This window comes from Aethalodelphis obliquidens, unplaced genomic scaffold (assembly GCF_003676395.1).
Source record: "Aethalodelphis obliquidens isolate GAN/ISIS:26980383/991018 unplaced genomic scaffold, ASM367639v1 scaffold16, whole genome shotgun sequence".
NCBI lineage: Eukaryota > Metazoa > Chordata > Mammalia > Artiodactyla > Delphinidae > Aethalodelphis > Aethalodelphis obliquidens.
This window is the reverse complement of record NW_020837960.1, coordinates 31418066-31444717: the sequence shown is the minus strand read 5'-3', so window position 1 is coordinate 31444717 and position 26652 is coordinate 31418066. Positions and strand designations below refer to the sequence as shown.

Below are 26652 nucleotides of genomic sequence, written 5' to 3'. Positions count from 1 at the left end.
CACACACACACACACACACACACACACACACACACACACACACACACACACACACACACACACACACACTCGACAAGAAGCAGCAGAGAGAGCCCTGCAACTTGCAAGGACCCAGGGGGAACCGGCAACATGGCCAGACACAGGAGTCCATTCTCTGCACACGTACCCAGGTGAAGGCTTTCCAGACTCCAGAATCTTGCAATTTCCCCTCTAGCCACCATCCTTCTGTTTGGAAAAGAGCCACGTTCAGAGCGGGGCTGGGGGGTGACTGTGCATCACGGAGACTCGCACAGGCTCTGGCTGAGGAGACGACAGAATCGCTTATTCACTGCTGACGCCTGTGCCTGCCGGCCAGAGCCTCACTGCTCACAGCGCCCGCCCACGGGCGGCTGAGGTTACAGCCTCAGACTGGACGGCGGGGAGGAAAGCCTAAACGCAGGCCAGACGGCCACCCAGGAAACCAGGCACCACATCTGCCTACCAGGGGCCCCGGAGAGCCTCCGATGACGGTGGGAGAAAGGCTGCTCTTCATTGCAATCCCAAAGCCCGAGACAGACCCGAAGAGAGCTTTCAAGATGTAAGCTATTACATACAGGATGGACAAACAACCAGCTCCTACAGTGAACTATATTCACTACCCTGTGATAAAGCATCATAGAAAAGAATACTTTAAAAGAATGTATGTATGTGTATAACTGAATCACTTTGCTGTACAGCAGAAACTGACACAACACTGTCAATCAACTGTACTTCAATTTAAAAAAATAAAGGGGCGGGCTCAGAAAAAAAAAAAAAAAGAAGGAACCCATTTCATGGGGGAAGAAGCAGAGAGGTTGCTAGGTTCAAACCTGGAGTTGGGATTTCATGCTAAGGCATGACAAAAATTTCAGTTGTGATATTACACAGTTAACTGCAAATCTGTGAACTCATTTTAAAAGTGGGATTTGTTTAAAAACATATATGTAAATATGCGTGTATGTGACAAGGATATGCATATCTTTTACTATATAAAGTATCTGTTCTCTATAATGAAGAGAATTGTCTTTTATTTTAAAGAGGCTCTCTCTAGCTGACACGGGTTATTTATTTCCTGTATACTTTTTTCCCAGTTAGCTACAACAAGCAAGTCATATTGTGAAAGGACACCTATTAACAAACAGCTTCCTTCAATTTCCTCACAACACTGAAGGTGCTGACTTTTTAAGTTAACGACAAGGAGATGGTATACACACAGTAGGGATCACATGGTTGTCCCCCAGTAAATGGCTAAAAACTGAGCCCGTGAGTACGTGCCGGCTCTGGGGTGATGGGCGCCAGTTCAAACCTCCAGGGTCTCCGTGTCTGGTCTGTACAGTGGGGACAACCAGGCTCCGACAGCGCTCTCAGGGTCCCTGAGAACATATCAGAACAACGCGGGCACTTTCTTGGGGATTAATGAACAGGACAGCTCATGCAGCAGCTACTCTGACAAACCTCAGGTCTGCTGACCACGCTCAAGGGGCAAAGCTGCATGATCAGTGACGTCACCTACGCCGACCACGCGCTTCACCATAGGCTTTTCTCATCTTGAACTATTTGTGGCTGTTTCTGTTGGTTTGGTGCATCCCACCTTTAAATCCAGCGAAGTCTTCAATAAACCACAACAAAGGGTAACCTGCGAGCGCACATACGCCACTCACAGAACCGGGTCGGCTTCGAATCTACCCCTTGCAAGTATTTTTAAACGACTGAAAAGAGTAAAATCTTTAAAAACGATGAATAGACAGTTCATTCAATAGGGGCACACCTATTCTTTCTTCCTTCCTTTCTTTCTTTCTTCCTTTCTCCCTCCCTCCCTCCCTCCCTCCCCCTCCCTCTCCCCATGTGTGTATGTATGTGTGTGTGTGTGTGTGTGTGTATATATATATATATATATATATATATATATATATATATACTTTTTTTTTTTTGGCCGCACTGCAAGACATGTGGGATCTCAGTCCCTGACCCCCTGCAGTGCAAGCATGGTGTCTCAACCACTGGACCCACCAGGGAATTCCCAGGGCATATCTATTCTTAATAAAGGCAGTGCTTCATTAAATGACGGACTCAAAAGATTCCTTGAAATTGTTTTTCAGGGCAGACCACTCTCTGCGAGGTAAAGTTTCCTATACCCCATGTGGAATACTAGTATAATATGGTCCATGAAAAGTGTCTGAAAACCACTGAACACTGTATCTACTTCCTGGAAATCCAGAGGATACGTCAGTCCCCGCAGGCTACAAATCCAGATCGTGACATCTGTGTCACCTTGTTTAACACAGAATTTCCCAAAAGGCCACAAAACTCTCTGTTTACGATAACACGTTATTACTGCCCCAAAGGGTGCGGTCCAGGGACCAGCAGCGCCGGGTGACTGGAGAGCGGGTCCCTGGTGGGGAGTGCAGACTGCAGACTCCACCGGCCTGTGGAATCACAGCCTGACTTTAACCAGACCCAGGGATCTGGGATCAGAGGCACACTCAGGCTTGAGAAGTGTTAATTCAGAAACAAAGGAAGACCATGGAATGCACGGGTGGACCTGGTTTTCGTTAGAATGAACGCTGAATACTGAGACACAAAGCAGTGAAGCGGGAATTAATTCTGATGAGCATCTTCCCTAACAAAGCTTAAAATCCAGCAGGAGGCAAATAAAATCCAGAGTGTTTTCATTTTCTTAAATTTTTTTTCTGGTTAAAGTTGCAAGTTTTCAAAAAGCAGCAGCTCTCTTGGCCACATTTCCTTGGTATTGTCTTAACTTGGCTATACGGCTCACTTTCACTTTCCCTGGGCAGCTGGTACAAAGGGCAGCTTCTGTTTCCCAAGGACTTTTTCTAAATCCAGAGATGGGGTCAGGGTGCTAGATTAAGGTCCTTGGGATTTCAGGATCTTAAACCAAAGGCATTCACTAAGTAAACTTACTTTACTGCACAGACACTCAAAACAAACATAAAGATAAAAAGAAGGAAAAAAGTAAATAAACAAACAAAAACTGCACTGAATTCAGTGGGGCAACTTCTCAAAGGAAGATGACCCAAAAAATGCTTCCAAGATATTTTTGGAAAAAGCTACAGAGAAGGTTAGACTTTTAGGTCTGGAAAGTTCTTTAGTGATTAGAGCCTATATTTACCAGATCAATAAGAATACTGCAACAAAGACCTTAAGCATAGTGGAAGGAAGTCTTAACCTCCTCCACCCCCCCCAAAACCCTCCATCCCCCCAACCCCTCCGCCCCCCGCCAACACACGAATCTATTCTCCTTGGATAAGATGCTGCTATGTGGTCAAGACTAAGCTGTCACGAACCTTGACTACTGGTACCACGAAAAGAATTCAGCAAGGGATTAAGTCCCACGGGCAAGTGGAGAAATCCAAATTATACATTAACATCAAATATTTAGAAATCAGAGATGATAAAAGTCAGAATCACGCGGGATGTTACGATGATTTTTACTCTACAGTAAGGCTATTTTCGGCCCAGTGGCCCTAAGACCCCTACATAGTTACATCCATATGTGTGGAAAAGAAGGCTGCTGGCGAGGTAAGTTAGCAGTGGAACCTCCAACTCAAACCAGTACTCATCCCTCCACCTGCCCAGAACTGGTTCTTGAGATGAGCAGGTGGTCGTTAAGGTTCCATTTAGCTCTGAATTTTTGGTATCTTCTTAAGTACAATACGGTACAGGTTTTCTTTTTCTTTTTTTTCCTTTGGCTGTGTTGGGTCTTCATTGCTGTGCCCAGGCTTTCTCTAGTTGCGGCGAGTGGAGGCTACTCTTCATTGCAGTGAGCGGGCTTCTCATCACGGTGGCTTCTCTTGTTGTGGAGCACAGGCTCTAGGCACATGGGCTTCAGTAGTTGTGGCTCGCGGGCTCTATATCGTGGGCTCAGTAGTTGTGGCGCGTGGGCTTAGTTGCTCCGCGGCATGTGGGATCCTCCCAGACCAGGGCTCGAACCCGTATCCCCTGCATTGGCAGGTGGATTCTTAACCACTGCGCCACCAGGGAAGTCCAGGTACAGGTTTTCCTACATGGCCACCTTCTGATATTGGGCAGAAAGATCACCAGCACTGGATATCTACTCAGCAACAAACGTTTCCCAGCTGTTGCTGTTTCACCAAAGCTGCAGCTTCCCTGCATGGTTCAGAGATGTCCTTAACCTGGTAAGATTCTAAAACTTCCCCTCTTTTCTAGGCTTGGATAAGGCCCCATTACCAAGAGCTACAGGACAGACACAGGGCGGCAGGCGGCCCCGAGGACAGTCATGCTGTTCTCCGGCCCAGCACTACTGCCAATTTCAGAAAATGAGCTCAAGGTTGGGTGCACGTCAGAACCGAGGAAGCCCCTGCCCTCGGCTGGACTGAGCCCCAGCCCAGACCCCCACCTGAGCAACAATGCCCCAGAATCAAGAGGAACTCAGCGAGGGTTCTGAGTACACTCCCCCGCTGTCCCCGTTGCTGACACGGGGCTGCAGTTCCCAAAGCTGCAGTGGGGGCATTTCTGAACAGGAAGTAATCAGCTACATTTGCCATCAGCTACTCAGACCCACATTCCCTTGTCTATTAGCATAAATAATGGAGTATCCAGAGGGATGCCTTTATTCTAAATGGATTAAAGACAAACATTAGTACTAATCTACAGGTCACAGTTATGTCATTTCCCAGAGAAACATAAGAAAACACCACCAGAGACAGTCAACGCAGCACATAACGTTTTCTAGCACATACTGACGTAGAACTGTAGACCCCGTTTCGGTAAGCTGCCTGCCCGAGGATGGCTAAGGTAGGCTCCATTTAGGTCTTCCTGAAACAGTGTGCAGCAGCCAGCCTCCCGAACGCAGAGGGGAGGGCCCATCACTTAGACACCGGAAACGGAGCGGGGGAAACACGAACAAGCCGTTGAGAGCCAAAGGCAGAGGACGAAGAGGTGTGTCTTCAAAGCTATTGCTCTTTCACCCGAGGTACCGTGTGCCTATCCACCCTAACTGATGGAAGATGTGCTCTCAATGCCTTAGTGAACCCGCCCATCTACCCCACCCCATGCCCCTCACTCCAAAACCGCCCCAAACAAGACAGTGGTCCTGGGCTCTGACTACAACTTTTAGACTAATTCAGAAACAGATACAAAATTGTCCTTTAAACGATAAGGTACCATCTCTGTGTTAAGACGGAAGCCTTTCCTGTCCTCTATAAACAACCACGTGGGGCTTCCATCCTCCAGGGCCTGGGACACATTTCACTTCTTTTCTGCATTTATTTGTCTTTGGATCCTTAGGGTATGGTTCAAACATAACAAGAGCAGAACAAGATAATGGAGGAATTTCACTTCTTTCTTTGTTGTAATCAAAGGCAACTATTAGGGTGTGGACTTAAAAACTGGCACATGGGTAAACTTCTGTGCACATAAATGAAATAGCTTTGTGCTCTGTTCCTGCAACAGCACAGTGCCTGGGAGACAGCAAGTGGGACGGACCAATGCGGGCTTTGGGGTCTGTCTGGCCTGCTTTGATCGCTGGCTTCACTCTCTAGGACTCAGATCTCGATTAGCGAGCGAGTAAAAAGCACGGCATGTGTTTAAGCCTCAGATTCGGAATGTCCGCAAGACCAGTGACACGAGCAGAGGCTGGGTGCTTGGTGGTGGTTTGCTCCATGTTCATTTCTCTTGCTCTCTTTCCCCTGACTTTTAATGTTCTTTCTTTTCCTTTTTTTAAATTTATTTTATTGACGTATAGTTGATTTACAACATTGTGTTAGTTTCAGGTGTATGGCAAAGTGATTCAATTGTACATGTATATATAAATATTTTCTTTTTCATATTCTTTTCCATTACGGTTTATTATAGGATACTGAATATAATTCCCTACTCTTTTCCTTATAAAAAATCCAATGTCTTAGACTTGGCATTAGACACATGATATTTTAAAAACTTTTTTAGCTCTGTAGTTTAGAATGATTGGAACAAATACACATCTTAGAATAGAGAAGCTTTCAAATGTTAGAAGATGAGAATTTCAAGAGTTTGCTGGAAAAACGTTAAAGAAACGTTATGATGTTTTTCTGAGACAGGAACTAGAACACTGTGTTCCTTTAAAAAAAAAAAAAAACAACTCTTGATTCTGGGCACTGATAAGGCTGAGACAGCAGCTAAGCGCTGCTGAAGCCCACACACCTCTCAGACATGCAGGCCTGCGGTCTAAGGCCCTGGTGTCTGTATCTGCAGGGCCTGTGCCTGCAGACAGAACCCTTTCCTGGCTCTAAATCGGTCTGACCGTGGAGTCCACGTGGTCTCACGGTGTGGTCAGCAGGGAGAGATTTTAGCCAGGACGGTGTCAGGAGGCAGGAAGACACCCGCCTAAAGACAAGAGAACAGAATCATCTTCTTTCACAGATAAATACACCCAGCGCCCGCCATCACTGGCAGGAAAGCGTGAAGCGGGCTGGAGATGGGAGAGCCCAGACCCGACGCACGTGCACACCTGACCATCAGGGCTCGATGTCACCGACCCTTCAACCAGCCTCCCGAGAGCTCCGCTACGATCACCCTCCACAGGTCCTGAGCAAGGATGATCTGACTAAATATTTTCTCTGTGATTCATCATTGAAAGAAAACTTTGGAAAAGCAGACGCAGAAAGAGCTCATTCAAACCATAAGAGATCAGACAAGGTTTGCTTAAAATAATCTCAAGGCATCACACACACCCTTCAACACCTGCCATTCCTTTTCTTTTCTTCTTTCCTTTTAACAAAAAGTTGAGAGGCGTCTCTGGGTGATAACGATCAAGAGAGTCAACAGAAAACATTCATTCGAGTTACCTTCTTTTTTCCTATAACCTGAGTGTTTGCATTTTAGATCAGTTTAACCTATATTTGGATAATAATTAAACAGAATATTGTTCCATATGGACTCCTGGTGCCCTAGGGCCTTACCTATTAGATTAAGTGACTTGTCAAAGGTTAAACTGCTTGTTAGCGCAGTTGAGTCAGGAACTCAGAACTCTGGTTGCGAACACAGCTCACCAATCATCACTATCCTTGTCCCCAGAACAATTAGTGCTTCTCTTTAGGTCTCTGTAATAATTTACTGCACACTTACTGTGTATCAGGTCACTCTCACCCATCTGTGGGATGGACAACAGTAATATTTCCTATTACAGACGAGGACATTAAGACTTCGAGGTTAAATAACTTGCCAAGGTCACATGGCTGGTCAATAGATGACTGGGACTCCACTGTTTTTTTGACCCAAAGTCTGGTTCATAATAACATTAACTTTCATAACAATTATTAGAATAGAACAACGCCAGAATAACAAATTAGAAGTAGGATCAACGACAACAAAAAACTAAGGCAAAGGGAAGAAACCTATATTCTTTGTCTTGACCAAGTAAAAAATAAAATTAAGGTCTTAATGGAGTTATTAACTTCACTGCAAGACTTAAAAAAAATATGCTTCAGTAATTTCTTAACGATTTATTTAATTTAAAAACATCAGAGTTGAAATGGCATAAACCCTTATGATTAAACTGCCCCCAGTTCCTTCATGTTGGGGTATTAGAACAGAACTCTAGATCAAGGAATGGAACTTTCTGGTGTATATTTAACAGACTATTTCTTTCAAAAATATTTAGTACAAATGAACATTCACACAGTCAATTAACGAGCTTTCAGATACGGTAATGTAAAGCCAAAATAGTTTTTTTAATATGATAGCAAAACAGTTTTTAATTAGCCCTAGCACTTATGGGAAATTTTTGGCCATCAAATCAGAAAACCAACACCAATAAACAAAATCGATAAAATTCCTTCACACTCACACATAAGGTCTGGACTCCCCGCACAATCTTGCAGACACCCTCCTGCATCCTGGCTCTGCCCGCTCACTGAACTGAAACCGCTTTTCTCAAAACCCACAAGTTCCTAATTGCTGCTGGAGCCATGCGTATGGTTCAGAGCATCCGACTTGGCCCTGGGCACAGGTGACATCATAACCACCACCTCCCCGGAGCCCAGCATCCTTGGACATCTGGACACCACTCACCTGTCTGGCTACTCCTTTTCTTTCCTTTTTTTTTTAAAAAAACAGAGTCACAGATTTATTTATTTATTTTGGCTGCATTGGGTCTTTGTTGCGGTGCACGGCTTTCTCTAGATGCGGTGAGCGGGAGCTCCTTTGTTGCGGTGCACAGACATGGGCTTCTCCTTGCGGCGGCTTCTCTTTGTTGTGGAGCATGGCCTCTAGTTGCGTGGTCTACAGTAGTTATGGCACGCAGGCTACGGTAGTTGTGGCACACGGGCTCAGTAGTTGTGGTGCACAGGCTTAGTTGCTCCACAGCATGTGGGATCTTCCCGGGCCAGGGCTCGAACCCATGTCCACTGCATTGGCAGGCGGATTCTTAACCACCGTGCCACCAGGGAAGCCCCACTCCTTTTCTATCTTCTTTGTGGATTCCTTTCCTTACTGGCTCCCAAATGCTGACCCTCTTTTCTCACTCCACACACACCCTGGATGGTACCCCTCCCTGCATCAGCTTTGAGAGCCAATCACTTGCTGTTGACTCCCCGGTTTCCCCTCTAGCCTGGGCCACCTCCTCCTGAGACCCTCATGGTGAAGGCCAGGGGATAAGATCTCCACCTAGCTGTCCCACCTGCGCCTCCAACTTCAATGCCTGGAACAGACCCAAGCCCCCCACTCGTGTGCTTTTCTCCTATGCTCCCCCCATCACCGGGGCACCAGGTTGTCTGCCCCCCAAACATCCGGACAATTGTTCGACCTCCACGTCTTCGTTTTTCCAGGAGAACCGTCGTGTTTCTAGTTCAGGGCTCTGCCCACTGACTGTCTCCTCTGTCTCCAGGCAGGTCCACAACCTAGCCAGTGACATCACCAAAATGCAAACCTGACCATCCCACTCCACTTAAAACCCTTCTGCGGCTCCTGGTTGCCCCCAGGATAAAGTCTGACCCCCTTCACAGGAGGCCCTGAATGGGCAGGCTCTGTCCGACCTCTGGTAGTCTGATCCCTCATCTAGACCTGCCTCTCGACGACCCTGCCCCTCAGCTCATCTCGCTACAGCCTCAGGGGCTGCTGCAAGGCCCTCCCACCAGGTAGTCCGGCTGCCTGAAAGGCCCAAGTCAAAAACATGACACACGCATCATGCCCAGAACACCTCAACTTCAACGTACGAAGGTGCAGCTGATTCACCTCTGTTATCATCGAGGACCAGAGGTCTCCCCCTGTGATCATGGGACAGGAATTCTGCATGTCACACCCATGAGGTGTCAACTACAATCGCCAGTTCTGGATGCTTTAAAGTAATGACCAGAAGTGTTCTGAGTACAGATTCCCTGATTTTTCCATGTTTTACAGCTCTCAATTTTTATCTGACTGAAAACAATTTGTTAGCAATTCACACCTTGATTAAGCCTCTTCAAAGTGTTTAGTTTTCATAAATATGAATCTCTTTTGAGTCTCATATTTACATTTCATTGGTTTATGGAGCTGAACTAGTTCCGTGACTACAGTAATGACTACAGCTGCCAGAGCTAGCTTGGAGCCATGGCCTTGACTCCCAAGAAGGACACAACTCCACCCATGAGAGTGGCATAGAGGGCACCATGCCCCCAAGAGAGCCCTGGGCAGGTGCAGGCCTTGTCCGCACCAAGGACACTTCCATCTGATGAGCGCATGGCTGGGTTAAGAAAGTTTCTGAGGGTGACCCAAACCTGGGTTTCTCAAGTTTCTCTCCTCTGGCTCCTACACTCCCCACATGCTGTTCCCCTGACATCTGGGACCGTTTGCTGCGAGGGCTTCAACGCTTGCACCTGGACAAACTTCTCCTCCAGCAAGAAAATACAAAGAAACTTGCGGGACTAAAAATAACTGCATGCATATGCAGTTGGGACAAATTATGGACAAAAAGATACAAAAGACTAAAAAAACTCAACTGCCGCTTTTGAAGAGCCTGGAGCAATGGCAGGGCACTGCACATGCCCCCTGCCCTAAGCACCACCTAAGCGGTGGGCCAACTGCCTAAGCCACCCCTCCAGCGCTGGACACACCCCTACCCTCACCCCGCATCAGGGACCACCCCCCTCCCCCCGCCCCTCCGGGAATGAGGGAGCAAGGGTAACCGTTACTTGTTCTCAATCCCCCCTGCTACACCAGGAGCCCCAGTAAAGCCCTGCCTGAATTTCTCATCTGGCCTCCAATCAATTTCTATTGATTAAGGAGGCCAAGAACCCTGGTCGGTATCACGCCCAGCCTGGAATACACCTTCTCTCAACAACACACTGCATCTAACTCCAGCTCAGCCTTCAAGTCTCAGCTTTGACGTCATTTTCTGGGGAAAGCCTGGGGACTCCCCAGACGGGATCTGCCTGCTCTGCGGTTACACTCACCTCCTTTGCTGTTGCAGTGTATTTCCGGGTCTGGACACCAGCCGGGAGGTTCCATGAGCTCAGTCTCTGGCTTCTGGGAGCAGCCAGCCTCCACAAAGTGCCTCACTTATCACAGGGCTCATACTGATATAAACGTATGTGTTACACAACAGCAGGTGTGTGTGTCCAGTGGATCAATACAAATGAGGCATCTCCTAACCCAAGAGCATCCTAAAAGCTCAAGTCAGAGAGGCTTCCGCGCACCTTGGACGCAGCCTGAAATGCCACTGTTTGACTATGTCCTAATGGCACGTCCTACGTCACTTCCTAATGATATTATCAACTTCATAATGAGGTTGGATAAACTGGCCTTTACACCCAATACTAGTCCCTAAATGCAGGAAAGTAAATAAGCACATACATAAGGAGAGCTCTCCATGGCTGAGAAAATACATCTCTGCACAAAACCAAACAGAGCGACTGGAAGTTGCGGGCGGGGAAGGATATCCCGAGTGATAACCTCAGTTGCCCTTTGAAACTACTGGGCTTTAAAGACAGGGGACCGTCTTGACACACGCCTTTTTCCCGTAGACAAACCAGCCTGAAAGCTGTGTGGGAACCTTCACCAGAGGAAAGCCAGGCTGGCGTGCGGGCTGCGCGGGGGCAGCGGGCGGCAGTTGCGGGAGGCGCGCGGGCAGCTCTGCCCCCCGCCCCACGTGCAGGACCCCGTGTGCAGCCCCGCGCGCAGGACCCCAGGCCCTCCAGCGCCGCGGACGTGCGGCCGCTCCCCCCGGGGCCCCGGCGGAAGGCAGCGCCCGTGCGGGGCTCGGGAGTTTACGGGTCCACCCGAGAGAGGTCGCCGGGCTCATGATGGGCTAAGTGGGACCGGCCCGGCCCCCCGCGGGAGCTCCCGCCCGGCCTTTCCGCGGACACGGACGGAAGAAGCAGGAACCCACTCGGGGGGACACCTGCCATCCCTTTTCAGACCTGGACGCGTCTCTAAAACGGGCCTCAGTGTGTCCTCGGCGAAAGGAAAAAGGCAGCATGCTGGATTTCTCGTCATTAAGTTCATTAGTTTGGAAATTTCTAAGTTATCCAATTCCCCACCCTTATCTCTAACTTTATATTCTCGTGGTAGACCCTGATCAATGGCAGTGCGGTCTGTAGCACTGTTTCCTTGCTTTCTCACTGACAGCAGAACTAGGAATTTTTAAACCTCAGAGTAGGTTTTCAAAATACCTCCTCCCCCCAGCAACACTGGCCGGTTCACACATCGGTGGCCACTTGTGTAACTTGGGTTATTCTTTTATAGAACAAGATATTATTCATATGCATCATGCCCTTAAGGACTGGATTTTTTGGTTGTTTCCTAACGAAAATATAATGTACACAGGTGGTTATGAGTTAGAGTTTTACAGCGCCATGGGTGACAGCTTCAATGATGACATGATTCTGCTGCAGATCCAGCAATTCTGGCCCAGGTCACTGGAGGGCTACACTGGTTTAACATGATCCTCTTTCCTAGCGTGCAAAGTGACTATATTCATAAGAAATAAAGATGTGGGAAAAAAATCAAATCAAGCAATCATTTGAGTAATTTTGAATTTTTTTTTTAATTTTATTTTTTGGCCGTGCCACACGGCATGTGGGACCCTAGTTTCCCGACCAGGGATTGAACCCACGCCCCCTGCATTGGAAGCGCGGAGTCTTAACCACCGGACCGCCAAGGAAGTCCCTTTTATTTATTTATTTTTTAATTTCATTCTTTTGGCCACTCCACACAGCATGTGGGACGAAATACTTTAAAAAGCCATAAAGAGTCCATCAAGTCAACTCACGTTTGTGTCTCCCCAGAAAGTCATTTTCTCTATTTTTTATAATAAGTTTTCATTGGACCTAATCCTGTCATTTTCTTTCCTCTGTGGTTCGGCATTATTACAAAATAATACTTTTTGGTTGAGTAAAAGCCTTATTGAAAATGTAACAAATATATTTTTTAAATGGCATACGCAAATCTACCGGTTCAGTGGCATGCTATATTCCTTTGTTTGTGACCCATTAAGATTCCAGCCAGGGCTTCCCTGGTGGCGCAGTGGTTGAGAGTCCTCCTGCCGATGCAGGGGACACAGGTTCGTGCCCCAGTCCTGGAAGATCCCACATGCCCCCGAGCGGCTGGGCCCGTGAGCCATGGCCGCTGAGCCTGCGTGTCCGGAGCCTGTGCTCCGCAACGGGAGAGGCCACAACAGTGAGAGGCCCGCGTACCACAAAAAAATAAATAAAATAAAAAAGATTCCATCCAGCTAAGGAAACTGGATGTTGTTCTTTCTGGGAGACAGTTAAGACAAACACTTTGTTTACATCACAGAAGAAAACTAATCTGAACTCGATGCATGGGATGGGTAGAAAGAGAAGCATGAGTAGACATGAAAATAAGAATTTTGAAGGGCGATCAAATCTGACTTCTGATCAGAACAGGTAGACTAGTTACGAGAGGAAAGATGGCAGGAACGGAAATAAGTATGGGAAAATCAGGCTGCGATGGAATAAGCTGCCTTGGATGTAAGAGAAAACATCATAAAAGGCAGCAAAGGTAGTTCCCTAGGAGAAAGTCAGCACTGCACAGGCACACTTGCTCAGACCCAAGGAAGAGCACAAGGGGCACAAGACCCAAGGGGCACAAACACTATCGCCAACAGAGCCACAGGGTTTTTATAGACTGGCACCCTCCCAGCCGTGAACTTGAGAAAAGCACTTCTGAGTACCACTGTGATTCATGGTGGAATTCTATTATTCCAACACCACACCCGTGCAGTGGGTAAGCGTGACCAAGGATTGCTCCATGTAATAAGCTCTCGTCAGCGACATATGGGCCAGGGAGGAGGTGAGACAAGAGCTCTAAACAAAGCCAGAGAGATGTAGCTGGTTCTGGAAAATAGCCCAGCACCGTGCTGCGAAGTTCTGAGGAGGACCTCACGTTCACCTAAAAGGAATAGGTCTTCATTTCTTAAGAAAAGTTAAACTGCTAATGGTCACATTTCTACATTTTGAGAAAATGTTAGTTGTGGGCACTTCTGGGATTTGGAGGTTTTGACAACACTTGACCAGGGCGGAGGAAACACCCTTTTCATTATTTTTAAAACCTTTTATTCTATGAAATTGCAAACGAACATGAAAGGAGAGAAATTATATGATGAACCCAGAAGGATCAATATTTTACAATTTTTCCCAACTAGTTCCCAACAATATTGGGGATATTTTAAAGCAAATCTCCCATGTATCATTTCGTGCAACAAATATTAGTATGTACCCAAATGAACAAGGACTTAAAAATAACTACACTATCGTTATCCCTATGAACAAAATTAACAATAATTCCTTTTCTGAATACTGATTCCATGTGAAAATGTCCCCCCTTGTCTCGAAATGACCTTTTCGCAGCCGGCTGGTCGGTATCAGAAGCCAAACAAGGTTCCCACACACGGCATTTACTAAACATAATTTAGATCAGACCAAATCTGTCCCCGTGGGCAGCACGCACGCATTCAACACATGGGCTCCTGAGGCGGGGCGGCCACTCCAGCACGTTGGTGGGACGGGCACCCAGGGCTGCCCACTCATAAGGCAGCTGAGAGGCCAGCTCTCGGAAGATGAAGAAGAAGGGGTGCAAGTCTGGGGACAGAAACGCTGGAGCCGGTGTGTCAGGTCCTCACCCTCCCCTGGGCTTACCTCCCAAACCAGATCATGGACGTGGCAGCTACCTTATGATCAACCTGCTGCTAATCTCCCTGGGCCCAGGGAGCCAGCGGGAGAGGCTTCTATTTCAAGGAGTTCAGGACCCCATGGAGGTGGGATGGCCACCTGGGAAAGTGGGCGTGGCTTCTGCCCTAGGCAGCAGGACCTGCTCGGTCACTGGGACGGTGTGACCCACCTGATCTCCAGCTGCGCTTCACTGATACAGGGTCCCTGGGGGACAAAACTGATGAGGGGCTCCATGAAGGTACTGCTTGACTCGTGTAGCGGGAAATGGCCAACTCCGGTGAGCAGAGGGCGCACCTGAGCCACCACCACAGGGAATCGAGGGACCTCACTCAACTCCCAGATCTAAGTCGGTTCCAGACTCAGGGCCTCCTCATGGAGCAGAAGCCAGGTGACCTTGGGGTCCGGGGTCCCATTACTGCAACTCTTCCTTCGAGCCCTCCTGTCACTTCCCTGGTGCCCCCGGAAACGGAAGTCCGCCCAGCAGTAAAATCTAAGCGATACTCTGGCCTCAGTGAGGGGTGAGCCTATGTGGATTCACGGTCAGAGCAAATGGCTTTTCTGAGGAGCCACTGGGGGAGCTTGGAGAGAACAAAATGGGTTCGTGGACGGCTCTGGGGCAGGGGTGTGATTGGATACGTCAGAATACACTCAAAGCACGGGAAATCATCTGTCCCACAGGAATCCCACAGCAAACGAGGCTGTTTGACAACCGTGTGACATTATGTCCCACGGGGCAAATGTCCATCTTGGTTCCTGGTCGTCTTGATGCTGACTCAGTGGGTTAAAAAAATAAAATGGCTCTGGTGGCAGGCACAGATGCCAAGCCTGGGCTAAACCACAGGGTGTCCCCTCAACAGAGTTAATGATATGGTTCCTTGAAGGACCCAGACGACTACTCGTGGGGAGTTGATTACAATGGGCCCTTTCCATAACAGAGGGGTGGATGGTTTGTCCTTACTGGAAGAGACACTTATTCTAGACTCGGATTTGCCTGCCTTACCTATCAGAGCCCTGCTGGAATCTCCCCGGAGAGAGGGTGATGTTCACCATAGCCCAGAAACGAAGAGGGCAACACAGGGGTTTGGGATCACTTCATAATACATTGACAAAGCATTTTATTTCCATCCGGTAACTCAGCTCTGTCCAAACTGAATTTCTTCCCCCAAGAGAGAAGTACTTCCGCCAGAGCCCCAGCCCTGGCCCCGCTGACTCAGAGCGAAGGACCGGCTTTCAAGCTTCCTCGTGCTCTGGAAAATGAGCACCCAGGGAACACATGGGTGTCTTCTGTGGTCGCCGCCACCATCGTTTCCCAACTGGACCAACGCAATAACCTTCCAATTAGCCTCCCTCCTCTGCCCTCTCTCCCCAGACAGCCTTCCTCTCTGAAGCCCAGCTGGCAACGGCTTCCCGTTTCACTCGGAATAACCCCGACCGCTTCTCAAGACCTGCGACGCCCCTTCTATCCAGCTTCTCTCTAACCTCCAGGCTGCACCGTCCGCTCCCACCCGATTCCCGAGCTCCAGGCACCCCCGCCTTCTCGCTGAACCTCAGGCACATCAAGCTCCTGCCTGCGTCGGGCATCTGGTGCCCCTTCTGCTGGGACCTCTCCTCCCTTAGATCTTCCAGGTCTCGGCTCCAACGTCACCTCTTAGGGACACGAGGTCGCCCTCCACCTTGTCCAGCTTCACCTTCTCCAGAACGGTCATCAGTGCCTGAGCTAATCCTACTTACCCACTTCCTGAATCTGCTTAAATGCTGGAATGTAAACGCTTTGGGATGCTTTAATCTCTGCTGTTCTCCAAATGGTGGAAGTGGTGTCTGGCTCAGAGCTGATGCTCACACTTTTTTTTTTTTTTTTTTGTAGATTGACTGATTTTTGACTAAGAGAGGGGAATAGAGGAGACCATGGTGACTCTAAACAAGTAGAGCCAGTACCAGCTGAGAGCCTGGAGTGAAGGCTTGGAGCACCTCAGCTGGCAAAGACCAGCACAGGCAGGGCTCGGGGCAGAGGCTCCGGAGCAAACGATGGGGTCAAGTTGGGCAGAGTCAGAAGTAGCACGTGTGCCTCACAACCAGAGGCAGAGAAGAGCAGCATCCTTTCCTGGCATCACGTGTGTATGTACACACAATATTTATGTATTTTCTATTTCCTTTCCTCCACCTCTTTCCACTATGGAAGGGTGTGTTGCCTGGACTTACTTCTGGGCATAAACACTGACGAGGCTTTGCAGTGGGGCTGGAGCACAGATGCAGGTACTCAGAGGCCCTGGACTTGGGAGACGTTTGCAGTTACTGGTGAGCCTCTGGGTTGTCTCCCTCCACGAAGGAGTGAGAGGGTTTTAATTAGACGTGGAATAGGTGCGTCATTGTTAAAACGATGTTCTTTTAAAAATGAATACCCTCGGGCTTCCCTGGTGGCGCAGTGGTTGAGAATCTGCCTGCCAATGCAGGGGACACGGGTTTGAGCCCTGGTCTGGGAAGATCCCACATGCCGCGGAGCAACTGGGCCCGTGAGCCACAACTACTGAGCCTGCGCGTCTGGAGCCTGTGCTCCGCAACAAGAGAGGCCGCGACAATGAGAGGCCTGCGCACCGCGATGAAGAGTGGCCCCCGCTTGCCACAACTAGAGAAAGCCCTCGCACAGAAACGAAGACCTAACACAGCCAAATATAAATAAATAAATAAATAAAATTAAAAAAAAACAAAAAACAACGCATACCCTCTACGTGCTTCATCTTTCTTTACGGTGTGCCGCCTGCCATGTAACAGCTCCTTATTAATTTATCATCCCCGCACTAGAAGGTGTGTGAGGTAAAGGGCTTTGCTGTGCTCATGGCTGTCACCTGGCACATGGCAGGTCCTCAAAAGACACTGAATGAATGAATGAACAAATGGGGCATCTGTCCAGAATCTATTTCTACTTCCAACACCACTTGGATTTCCTTTGGGGGAACGACCTCCCCTCCATCGTGGTCAGGGAATCCACGCACCTGCCTCTTTGTACCGAAGACAAGGGGTCCATCCCTGGAGGACCCCATCCTCCACTCTGTCCCAGTGCCCCCAGGTGGTGGACACGTCACCTGAGCTGGGGAGTTGAACCCCATCCTGGGACTTTGCCTCTTGAGCGACTTCAGAGGCAAAGACGGACAGACTGGGCCTTCCTCGGCTCCTTGCATGTGGCTCCCCGACTCCCAGGAGCAACCCCGACTGCCATCTACTTCCTAGGCAGGCTCCCGTCCACTTCCTAGACAGGTTCCCAGACACCCCATCAATTCTGGGAACACCTGACACCCTTCCAAGACGTTCTCTTTTGCTCCAACTAGGTAGAGTCAGTTTTTGTTGCTTCTCAACAAAAGAACACTCAACTCAAAACAAAACACAGAAGGTGCAGAAATAAGCTGTTTGTATGAGTACAGGGTTAGAAGAAAACCCATCTATATTCCTACCCGCCTAACTACACTATTTTCACTTTTGCATATTCTTGGTAAACCTTTGACCACATGTGTACACGCCGTATACGGCTGCAATCATGGTATGTTATGGGTTGAATTGTGTCCCCCCCACGCCAAAGGATGCTAAAATTCTAACCCCCAGTACCAGTGACTGTGGTCTTATCTGGAAACAGGTCTCAGTAGATGATCAAGCTGAGATGCGATCATCAAGGTGGGCCCTGATTCAACAGGACGCCGCGTGAAGACGGAGGCAGAGGTGAGGGAGATGCATCCAGATGCCGAGAAACAGGGGACCCAAGGCCGCCAGGAGCCAGGAGAGAGGCCGGCAGAAGGTCCCCCTCAGCCCTCGGGAGGAACTCACCCTGCTTCCAGCCTCTAGAACTGAGACAATTCATCCTGCTGTTTAAGGCACCTGGTCTGTGGTACTTTGTGACGGCAGCCCTAGCAAACTAATACAACATTACTTCCCTTTTTCTCACTTTAATATTACATCGGTCATTTTCCACGTTGTTACGGGCTTTCCCTAACGATGCTGTAAACTGTTTTGAAGTGGTCGCCCATATGACCCTAGACTATCCCACTGCAAGTGGACATTTCCATTGTTTCAACTTTTTTTCCATCACCAGTAACGTTTTGAAGGCATCGTGTGCTTGCAGCCTTTTCTCTCCTCTTGGACAACTTTCTCGAAATGCATCACCAGACGCTGATGACTGGGCTGGAGAGAAGCAACTGCTGTGCAGAGAGATGACAGGTCCCCAGGGCAGTGAGTTTTGAATTTGGAATGGAATGAACGTTGCCGTATGTGAAGGGAAGGAAGGGGAATCTGGGCAGAGCGAGCGGAGAGCCGGGCGGTGAGGGAGCGCCGGAGGAGATGCGAGAGCAGCAGACCGTGGCGGGCAGGCGGCAGAGAGCCTGCAAACTCGCTTAAGGGGCTGGGACTCCATTCCAGTGACGGTGGGGAAAGCTCACAGGGAAACAGCAGTAAGGACCGAACAGGAACTCTGACCAGCGTGGGCGGAAGCCTGGCCTGAGGAGGGGGTGGGGGGCCCGGAGGGCAGGGGCCCCGGGACGGGGTTGGGGGGGCGGGCAGTGCAATGCCAGGGGCCCCACCTGCTCGGCCGAGAGGACCACAAAAGCAGGAGATGCTCGAAAACTCCCTCGGCCTCCAGCCGCCCCCGCTTCCTCTTTCCTTTTCACCCTGTCTGACGAGAGTCCAGCCCGGATTCCTGCTGAGGCAGAAGCCAGGCGGCACCATGTGGAGGACAGACATTCCCTCACCCTCACCGTTCATGCCTCCCTGACCGCCCAGCACGAGGCGCGGCCCTCCCAGGACACCCTCTGCCACCATTTCCGGGTCACAATCCATCAGCGACCTTCCCGTCACCATCTCCATCCTCTCGTCACCTTCTCCATCCTCCATCCTCTTCAGGGGGAGGATGACTGGGGCCTCACCCCACCTGTTCCCTTTCTCTTCTCCACCCTCTGTGGTCCCCCCTCCACTCCCTCTCCCTGAAATGTAAGGACGCCGAGTGATGCCCTCGACCTCCTTCAAGTCTCTGGAAAGAACACTCTTTAAATCCCGCCCCTTCTCGCGGCTCGGCTCCAGTCACCACCGTCACATGGAGGTCGTGCCCACTGGCCGGTGGGCGGCAGCGCTGCCCAGAACCCAGGCGTCCGAGCACCCCATCCATCACTCACGCGCGCCGCGCGATGCTGCTTTTCACAGGTAAGACGGTAAACCCGGCAACCGAAGGTCTGGTCGTCGGCAGGCTGCCGTGTCTCTTTAGAGTCGCGCAGTTCAGTGGTTAAAAACATGGGCCTGCAGTGAAAACTCTGACTGCAGATTCAAGGCCCTTCTCTGCCACATCGTTGGGGGCTCCCTTACTTACACTTGGGGTTTCTGGTCTGTAAAAGGAGGATGACAGCAACCACCAGAGGTTCACGCGATCAGAGGAACTAAGCAGCGGAGCACGCGGGGCGGCGTCTGCCCCACGGCAAGCGCCCGTCCTATTCCTGCCCCGTGCGCCTGGCCAGGCCACTGTCCAGCCAGCGCGCTGGCTCGGACGTCAACGTGCTCTCTCAGGAACCTGAATCGTTCCATGAATTCGGGTCAGCAGGTATTTACCGGGCAAGGACTAAGGTAGCATATGAACAACTCTATCAGATAAAAAACTCCTCCGTGCTGCTCAAACAGTACTGGTGAACCTCAAACACCCAGAAAGAGCTTTGAAAGTCAGGTTAAGACAAATCCTCCCCGGGAGCCCATTCACGGTCAGGAGTTCATTCCTCCATGGTAGGAACTCGGTCCCCAGACCTCCTCAAGGTCAGGGTCACCGTGATGGCTCAGAGCCCACAGGGCACCCTCCCTGGACAGGGGGCGATAAGCCGGCCCCTGCAGGGGCAGCTCCTGACACCCGGTGGGTCCTCCCCACCCCTGGCCGGCAGGCGGACGGGGCGCAATGGCCCGGGCGCCTCCATTGAATGGAAGCTGCCCGGTGGAGGCCTCCACCCCCATCTCCGGGAGCGGAGCAGGGAGGCCCGCGACACTCACGGTTGGATGCTCTCATGAGCCGCCGGCGTCCCACGCGGTCCAGCCCGATGGGGGTGCTCTGGGAGAAGGCGCACGGCCGCAGCCGGGCCGACACCGCGCGGTACGGCGGCACCTGGTGCGCGGGCACGGGCGGCCGGGCAGCTGGCTGCAAAGGAAAGGAGAGGCGGTGAGAAGGGGCAGGAAGTAGGGGCCCCGGGATCTCAGCATCCTCACCTCAAGCCTCTGATCACAGCCCGGGGCCCGAGCTGCGCAAGCTCAAGGACGACCTTCCTCTAGCCGGAAACCCCAGTGCCGACCCCTCAGGGCATCACGTTTTGGCCACCTGCCAGGACACACCCCCGGGGGACACTCAGGAAAGGCCAGCGTGGAGCAGGGGAAGCTGGGGGAGGAAGTGGTGCCCCACCCCCGGCCCAGCAAGCCCCAGGGAAGCAGAGGCAACGCCAGCCACCCCCACCCCCGGCCTCCGCCCTACACCCACCCGCAGGCAGGGACCAGCATTTGCGGAGCACAGTTCTCATTCACCTAAACTAACAGGGCGGTGGAGCCTCGTCTACGAGGAGAGTTGGTTTTCCACAAATTTAGAATCATCCGTATGTCCTTGTGACCTTCCATATGAATTGTCCCTACAGCTACACTCAAGGCCAAGTTGGTCCCTGCTTTCCGCAGGTTTTCTCAGCATTTTTCTACCCAGTTCCCCGAATGAGCTTAGAGTGCACAAAATTATCTTACTCCATTTTCTTTTGGACGCTCTGAAATGAAAACATGTCTGTAATGCTTTAGCTCTCCCCTAGGCTGTGTTTCAAGTTAAATAGATTACAGTCTGCTTTCGTTCAGAATTACTTCTTGTGTGGCCCTGGGGACACACTGGTGAGCAGAGCCGCCTCCAGAATTATTTCCCAGCATGCAGAGCATCTTAACACAACAAAAAGCTTGAGGTATTCTTCAACATAATTTGTTTTTTACCTTAAAAATTCAGTTCAGTTTAGTTCAATTAAGCAAGAGGTTTTTGGGTATTTGCTATAAATAAGCATTGTGCTGGGCTTATAGGGAGAATGTAAACATAAAATCCAATACCAATGTAGAATTGCCCTTTTAAGAGAATTTATGGGCTGTGATATCAACTGGCAAGTTTAAAACAAAATGAAACTGGCACTAGTCATGTATGGTTCTGTGAACCCTGGACCATGGCTGGGGCATGAGTCTCACCAAATAATAGAAACTCCTTCGGAACAGGGCCTTTATTTAAATGTTTTGTAGCTTCAAAGGGCTCTCTGGGTAATTGATAAACACCTGTTGAATTACTAAAGTATACTAAGGGAATAATAGTAAGATTTTAACCTATTGTCAAAACAGTTACGAAGCTGCAACTGACGTGCAAAGAGTAAGAAAATGGTAGAAAAAATATTTTCTCATCTCTAGAAAAAAATTGGTTTATCTTTTTCGTATCTTTACATCTTAAGGATAAGCGACACTTTCTCTTTCCAGATTTCTTCTTTCAGGAAGCTCACTAAATATGCAAGGCTACTTTCCCCAGACGATTCAGAACAAACAGCAAACCAGTCTCCCGTATTATTCAAGATCCCAGAAAGAGGATTAGTAAGAGACATCCAAATGTCAGTGGGTTAGTTCTAATTCATGCATGTTTTCAAAGTCAGGAAGAAAGGCTGTGAGCAGATGACGTCATCCTCGAGGCAGAGAGAAGAAAGGAAAGCGTTAAGTTTCCTGGTAAGTTTGCAGCCAGAGGACAGAGGCCAGGCGGCTGCAGGGCTGAGTGGCTCTGGTGGCAGCCCGCCCGGGCTTACTTGGGGCAGAATGGCCTCCCCCTCCTCCGCCTGGCTGCTCCCATAGAAGCCGACCCCGCCGATCACGGAGATGGGGCGTCTTCTCGGCGCCCCCCGGGGGCAGCCCCCAGCAGGGGTCTGGTCTGCAGGGTCGATGGGGGCCCCGCTGGGCTGGTGGTCACCGTCCTCTGTGTCCTCTTTCTGGGGGTCTACGGCGATCGCGTCTTCAGGGATGGACAGACTTAGGCTGACCGGCTGGCCGTAGTCAGAGAGTGGTCGGGGCCTTGACCTCCTCCCGGGTCCGCATCTCCTCCTGGGGACCCTCTGAGCCTCCAGCCTCTCTTCCTCTGGTGCGGAGGTCCGCCTCCAGGACCCCTCGGTCACAACCTTTTCAAATGCGAAAAAGTTAGGTGAGGGCGACTTCCAGGAGGGTAAAGAAAAGGTACGAGCCAGACGTCCCCGACCCCTCCCCAGCCCCCCAAATTGTTTGCGTACCAGAAAGATGTGACCGAGACGTGGATGGGAAGAAGCAAACGTGTCTTTAATTGGAGGCTGAATTAAAACCCTAATTTCATTAGTGATGTTTGGTGACCCATGATGAGCCATGATACAAGATACTGAGAAAATCAGCACCACGGTGAGTTAATAAAAATGACTTTTAACTACAGCAGGTGTCTCCCCAAATATACATAACAACAGGCAGGGTAACGCAGGCCTGTAGGAGAAATGGCCCTAAGGCTGCACTTGGCAACCTGAGGCCCCTTCTCTCAGTTACATTCACAGACAGAAGGTGCTTCGAGAGGTTCAAGCCTGGGCTGCTCAGCACGGTACTCACACCTGGGGACTTAGTCTGCTGGGGCGAGCACTGTACCAGGGCCTCCAAGGACGAGATCAGCTGACTAACTGGCTGTGTGCGCTGGGACGGGTCACCACTAACCCTTTCAGCATCTCACACTCCAGACTAGACAATCCCACAGCTGGAGAGTCTGCAGCCCTGAAGTCGGCAAGACTTCCTAAGTTTTCAAGTAACTTTTTCAGAGGCAAAAGGCAATGCACTAGGAGAAAGACCACGAGGTGTGGAAATGGGCAGACTTCTGTGTAAATCCGGCTGGGCTCCCAGCTGGCGCTGTAGGCCCAGGCAAGGTGCTTCAGGTCTGCAGGCCTGCTTCAGCCCCTGTCCCCTCCTGGGACCTGGGAGGATGAGCTGCGACCACGGTGAGTCAGAGGGCCACCCGCATCGGCCCTGGTGGATCGCTGCTCTTAAAACACTGTGCCAGGGAACAACCGTCCCAGGCCTCAGCCCACCCGGAGACGAGCTCTCCCCCAGCGGGTCCTCCAAGTCTGGGCTCAGGGGAGGCCGCTGCGGGCTCTGTGGGAGGGAGGGGGGCAGGAGAGCGTGCAGGCGCAGTCCCGCGAGCCCCGTACCCTCCGCTCTTCCGTCCCAAGACATCCTGTAACAACCAAGTGAAAATAGAACAGAGCCCAGCCCGGGGAGGGCTGTGCTAACCAGGCAAGTCATGTGACTGCAGGGCAGGCAGAGCGGGCCACCCTGGCCGAGCGCCCAGCGGGGCGGATGTCCCCCTGCAGCCCTGCCCTGAGCAGTGGCCCAGGGACTCTGGGCTCTCGCCAGTCAGTGGCAACTGAGACCAGAAATGCAGGTCCCATATTTCCAAGCTGAGACCCGGGGAAGCGAGGTGACTTGCCCAGGGCCACGCAGCCAGCTAGCGGCAACAGAGACACCAGGTATGGGCCTTGTAACCTCTGTCCCCACTAAGCCACGACACTTCCCATATACCAAGTCACCTCTGCTCGAGAGACAGAGGGCTCTAGCGAACACCACTGCCTCCTTGCTACCTGCGGATTCGATTCTTACAGCTTGGACCACTTTAATTCAAGTCACCAGGGACAGAGTCCAGAATACACCACTGTAGCATAAACACCATTGTGAGTGGAAGGCTCTTAAGAACAGGGTTTTCTTCTGCGTGAAAGCAGAACTCAGTGGTCATAAGTCCCCTCCCTTGGGACGCGATTCTCCTTCTTCCAGCCAGGGAAGATTGGCTCTTGTCACTGAGAGGAGAAGCCCTCACCGAAACAGACGCAGGCACAAAACTACCCTGTCTCCCAGCTGCTCACCTACAGGCCTCTAGTCTTTCCCAAAAGTCACTTGCTTTCCCGTGAGAGCCTTTCTCCACCCGCTTTCCCCTATTAAGATGTTCTGTCAGCTCCCAGGGCTAACCACTTCCTGGAACCACAGTTTCCTGTGAACTCCCACTTACTCACATGAATAAAAATCTGTCTTCTGTCACTTTAATTCACACACCTCCAGAAAAGAATGTATAAGAGGGTGTATTAAAACATTTTCCTCTGACACCGTGGGAAAATATGAGAGCAATCATGGAAAAGTTAATATTGTTTTTTGCAGTACATACATATAACAAACAGGCTATTATGGACGGTTTAACTCAATTACTAAATCAAACGGCACAGACAACTTAAGCACACAGTGAGAATAAACCCATTTATATCATCACCCAGTGATAAAAAGGTTGGGAAACAACATGCTAGAAAAACAGTACAACAAAATTGCAGGCAATAAATTGGTCACAAATCTATGTGCAGTTATTGTTTTTGTTGTTGGTGGTGGGGTTTTGTGGGGTTTTTTTTTTTTTTTTTTTTTGCACGTATGCAACCTCCAGCCTGCTTTCCTCATTGATGCCAAAAAAAAAAAAAAAGAGAGAGAGAAGGAGACATGGGTTTAGGAAAACCAGCAGTTGTCTTAGTTGCTCAGGTAACAAATCCTTCTGAGAGCAAACAGGCTCCAGGAAGTGATGGGGGCGGGTAAAGGAAGGCGTGCAGAGGTCAGGAAATCAGACACTGACTGCGTAAAGCCTTGTGCCCACAGGGCAGCACGAGGAGAACCAACCGTGATTCTCGTGTGACACATCAGTACCGTACAGCCCCACCCGAGACCTGAAAGGAGAAAGCATGCCTTCCGAGTGGTACCAGATGCCCCAGGAGGTGCAGGAATTAGTTAATAGAATCATAATATATAAAACTGAAACCAGAGGGATGGGGGAAAATCCCTCAGATTTAAGCTCACATTCAAACAGTGAGGCTTTGCCAGAAGACAGGTACATTCAAATAAAACAAATGTGAACTTTCCTGCAAATTCTAAAACTGAATCTTCTTTTAGCAAACATTATGTGCTTCTGAAATACACCCTTGGTTCGTCCCGGGGAACAAAGCTTGAGTGCGACTCTTCCCGGAAATACAAACACCCAGCAAAGGACGCTCCACACCCAAGGAGCCAGGACCTACCCCAGACTCTGCTACAGGCAGTGGCCCCAGATGCTGTGCAGGGGCAGCAGGGGGCCACATCCACGCCCTCCGAGAGTTTTTTCCTGCTTTAAACACACTCTCACTGGGTGTAAGTGGCTGGGCCGGAGCTCTGCTGGCCCGGGTTCTCCTCACAGCCCAGCAGCCCAGCGCAGACCCACCCGGGACCAATTCACACCCAAGTCACCAACGTCTGTGAACAGACCTGTCCGTGGCCTCGTTAATTCTTGCTTCCCAGCATAGTTTTAAAATACTTTCCCTAGTTGGGGGGCGGTTTGCATTTTTTTCTTCTATGCAAGGTTCCCTCCTTTAACGTTACAAAAGTAAAAGGCAAAATAGATCTCATTACCCCTGCTTAGACACTTCAAAACATATTTTGAAACCACAGTGAAAGTGAATCATCAACCTGAGGGAAAAGCACTGATCCCACACATGTCCCTTCAGAACCCCACCTAACGCTGAGTCTCCAGGACCAACAGCAAGAGCTGGGGTTGAACTGTGTCCCCTGAAGATCTACTGGGAGTCCTCACCCCCATACCTATGAATGTGACCATAGTGGCAGGTATGGAGTCTGCAGGTGCAGTGGAGTTAAGATGAGGTCATACTAGTAGATGAGCCCTAATCCAATGGCTGGCGTCCCTGGAAGAGGAGGGAAATGTGGACACAGAGACAAGAGGAAGAAAGATGTGCGGCCCGAGGCAGAGATGAGAGCCACGCACCCGTGATCCGAGGAGCCCGCAGGGAACCCCGAGGCTGGAAGAGGCAGGGGGTCCACCTCTTGGGCTTCCAGGGGTGGGGCCCCGCCTGCCCAGCCATGACTGCAGACATCTGGCCTCCGCAGCAACGAGGATACATGTCAGCTGTCTTAGCCCCCGTGGTAATTTGTTACAGTAGCTCCAGGGAAGCAGCACAGCAAGGTAACTCAGAAGAAAATATTACAGGCAAGCATATTCTGACCATGTGAAGATTAAAAAATAAAATAAACTAAAGCAAGGAGACCTTCCTCTGGATGAGCCAGAGGTACCGTGAAGATGCAGATGAGTGCAATGAGCAAAGCCAGGTTTTCACAGGTTGTCAGAGTCCTGCGTTCCGCGGGGGACCCAGCACAGGCACCGGGCTGGAGAGGGAAGGAAAAGCATCTTGACAATGCATGTGGCAGAGACCGTGGAACAAGGTTACGTAACGACAGCTGTGACTCTGGAACACCTGTGACCTGCTGGAACCACACCAGGCGCGTCACCGTATTTAATCTTCACAACCACCCTACGAGGTAGGGGCCACATTTTACTGATCAGGACACTAGGGCTACAATAAATAAAATTACTTGCTCACAGAGCCAGAAAGGGGAGGGGCCCATTTTATACCCCAGTCTGTCTGATTTCAAAATT

At 50.2% G+C, this 26652-nt stretch overlaps 1 protein-coding gene across 3 annotated transcripts in view; it reads right to left on the bottom strand.

Moving 5' to 3' along the window:
• SPATA13 (spermatogenesis associated 13) overlaps positions 1 to 26652 on the bottom strand; it is a 256520-nt gene that overhangs the window by 24160 nt on the left and 205708 nt on the right. For 2 of the 3 annotated variants that reach the window (XM_027116680.1, XM_027116681.1), the window contains exons 3-4: positions 21950 to 22315; positions 20148 to 20292 (exon numbers count right to left, since the gene is read on the bottom strand). In XM_027116680.1, the coding sequence (XP_026972481.1) occupies positions 20148 to 20292; positions 21950 to 22315 (511 nt within the window). Of the gene's footprint in view, positions 1 to 166; positions 1770 to 20147; positions 20293 to 21949; positions 22316 to 26652 lie in introns of those variants that run through there. The other variant, XM_027116682.1, reaches the window with a different exon arrangement.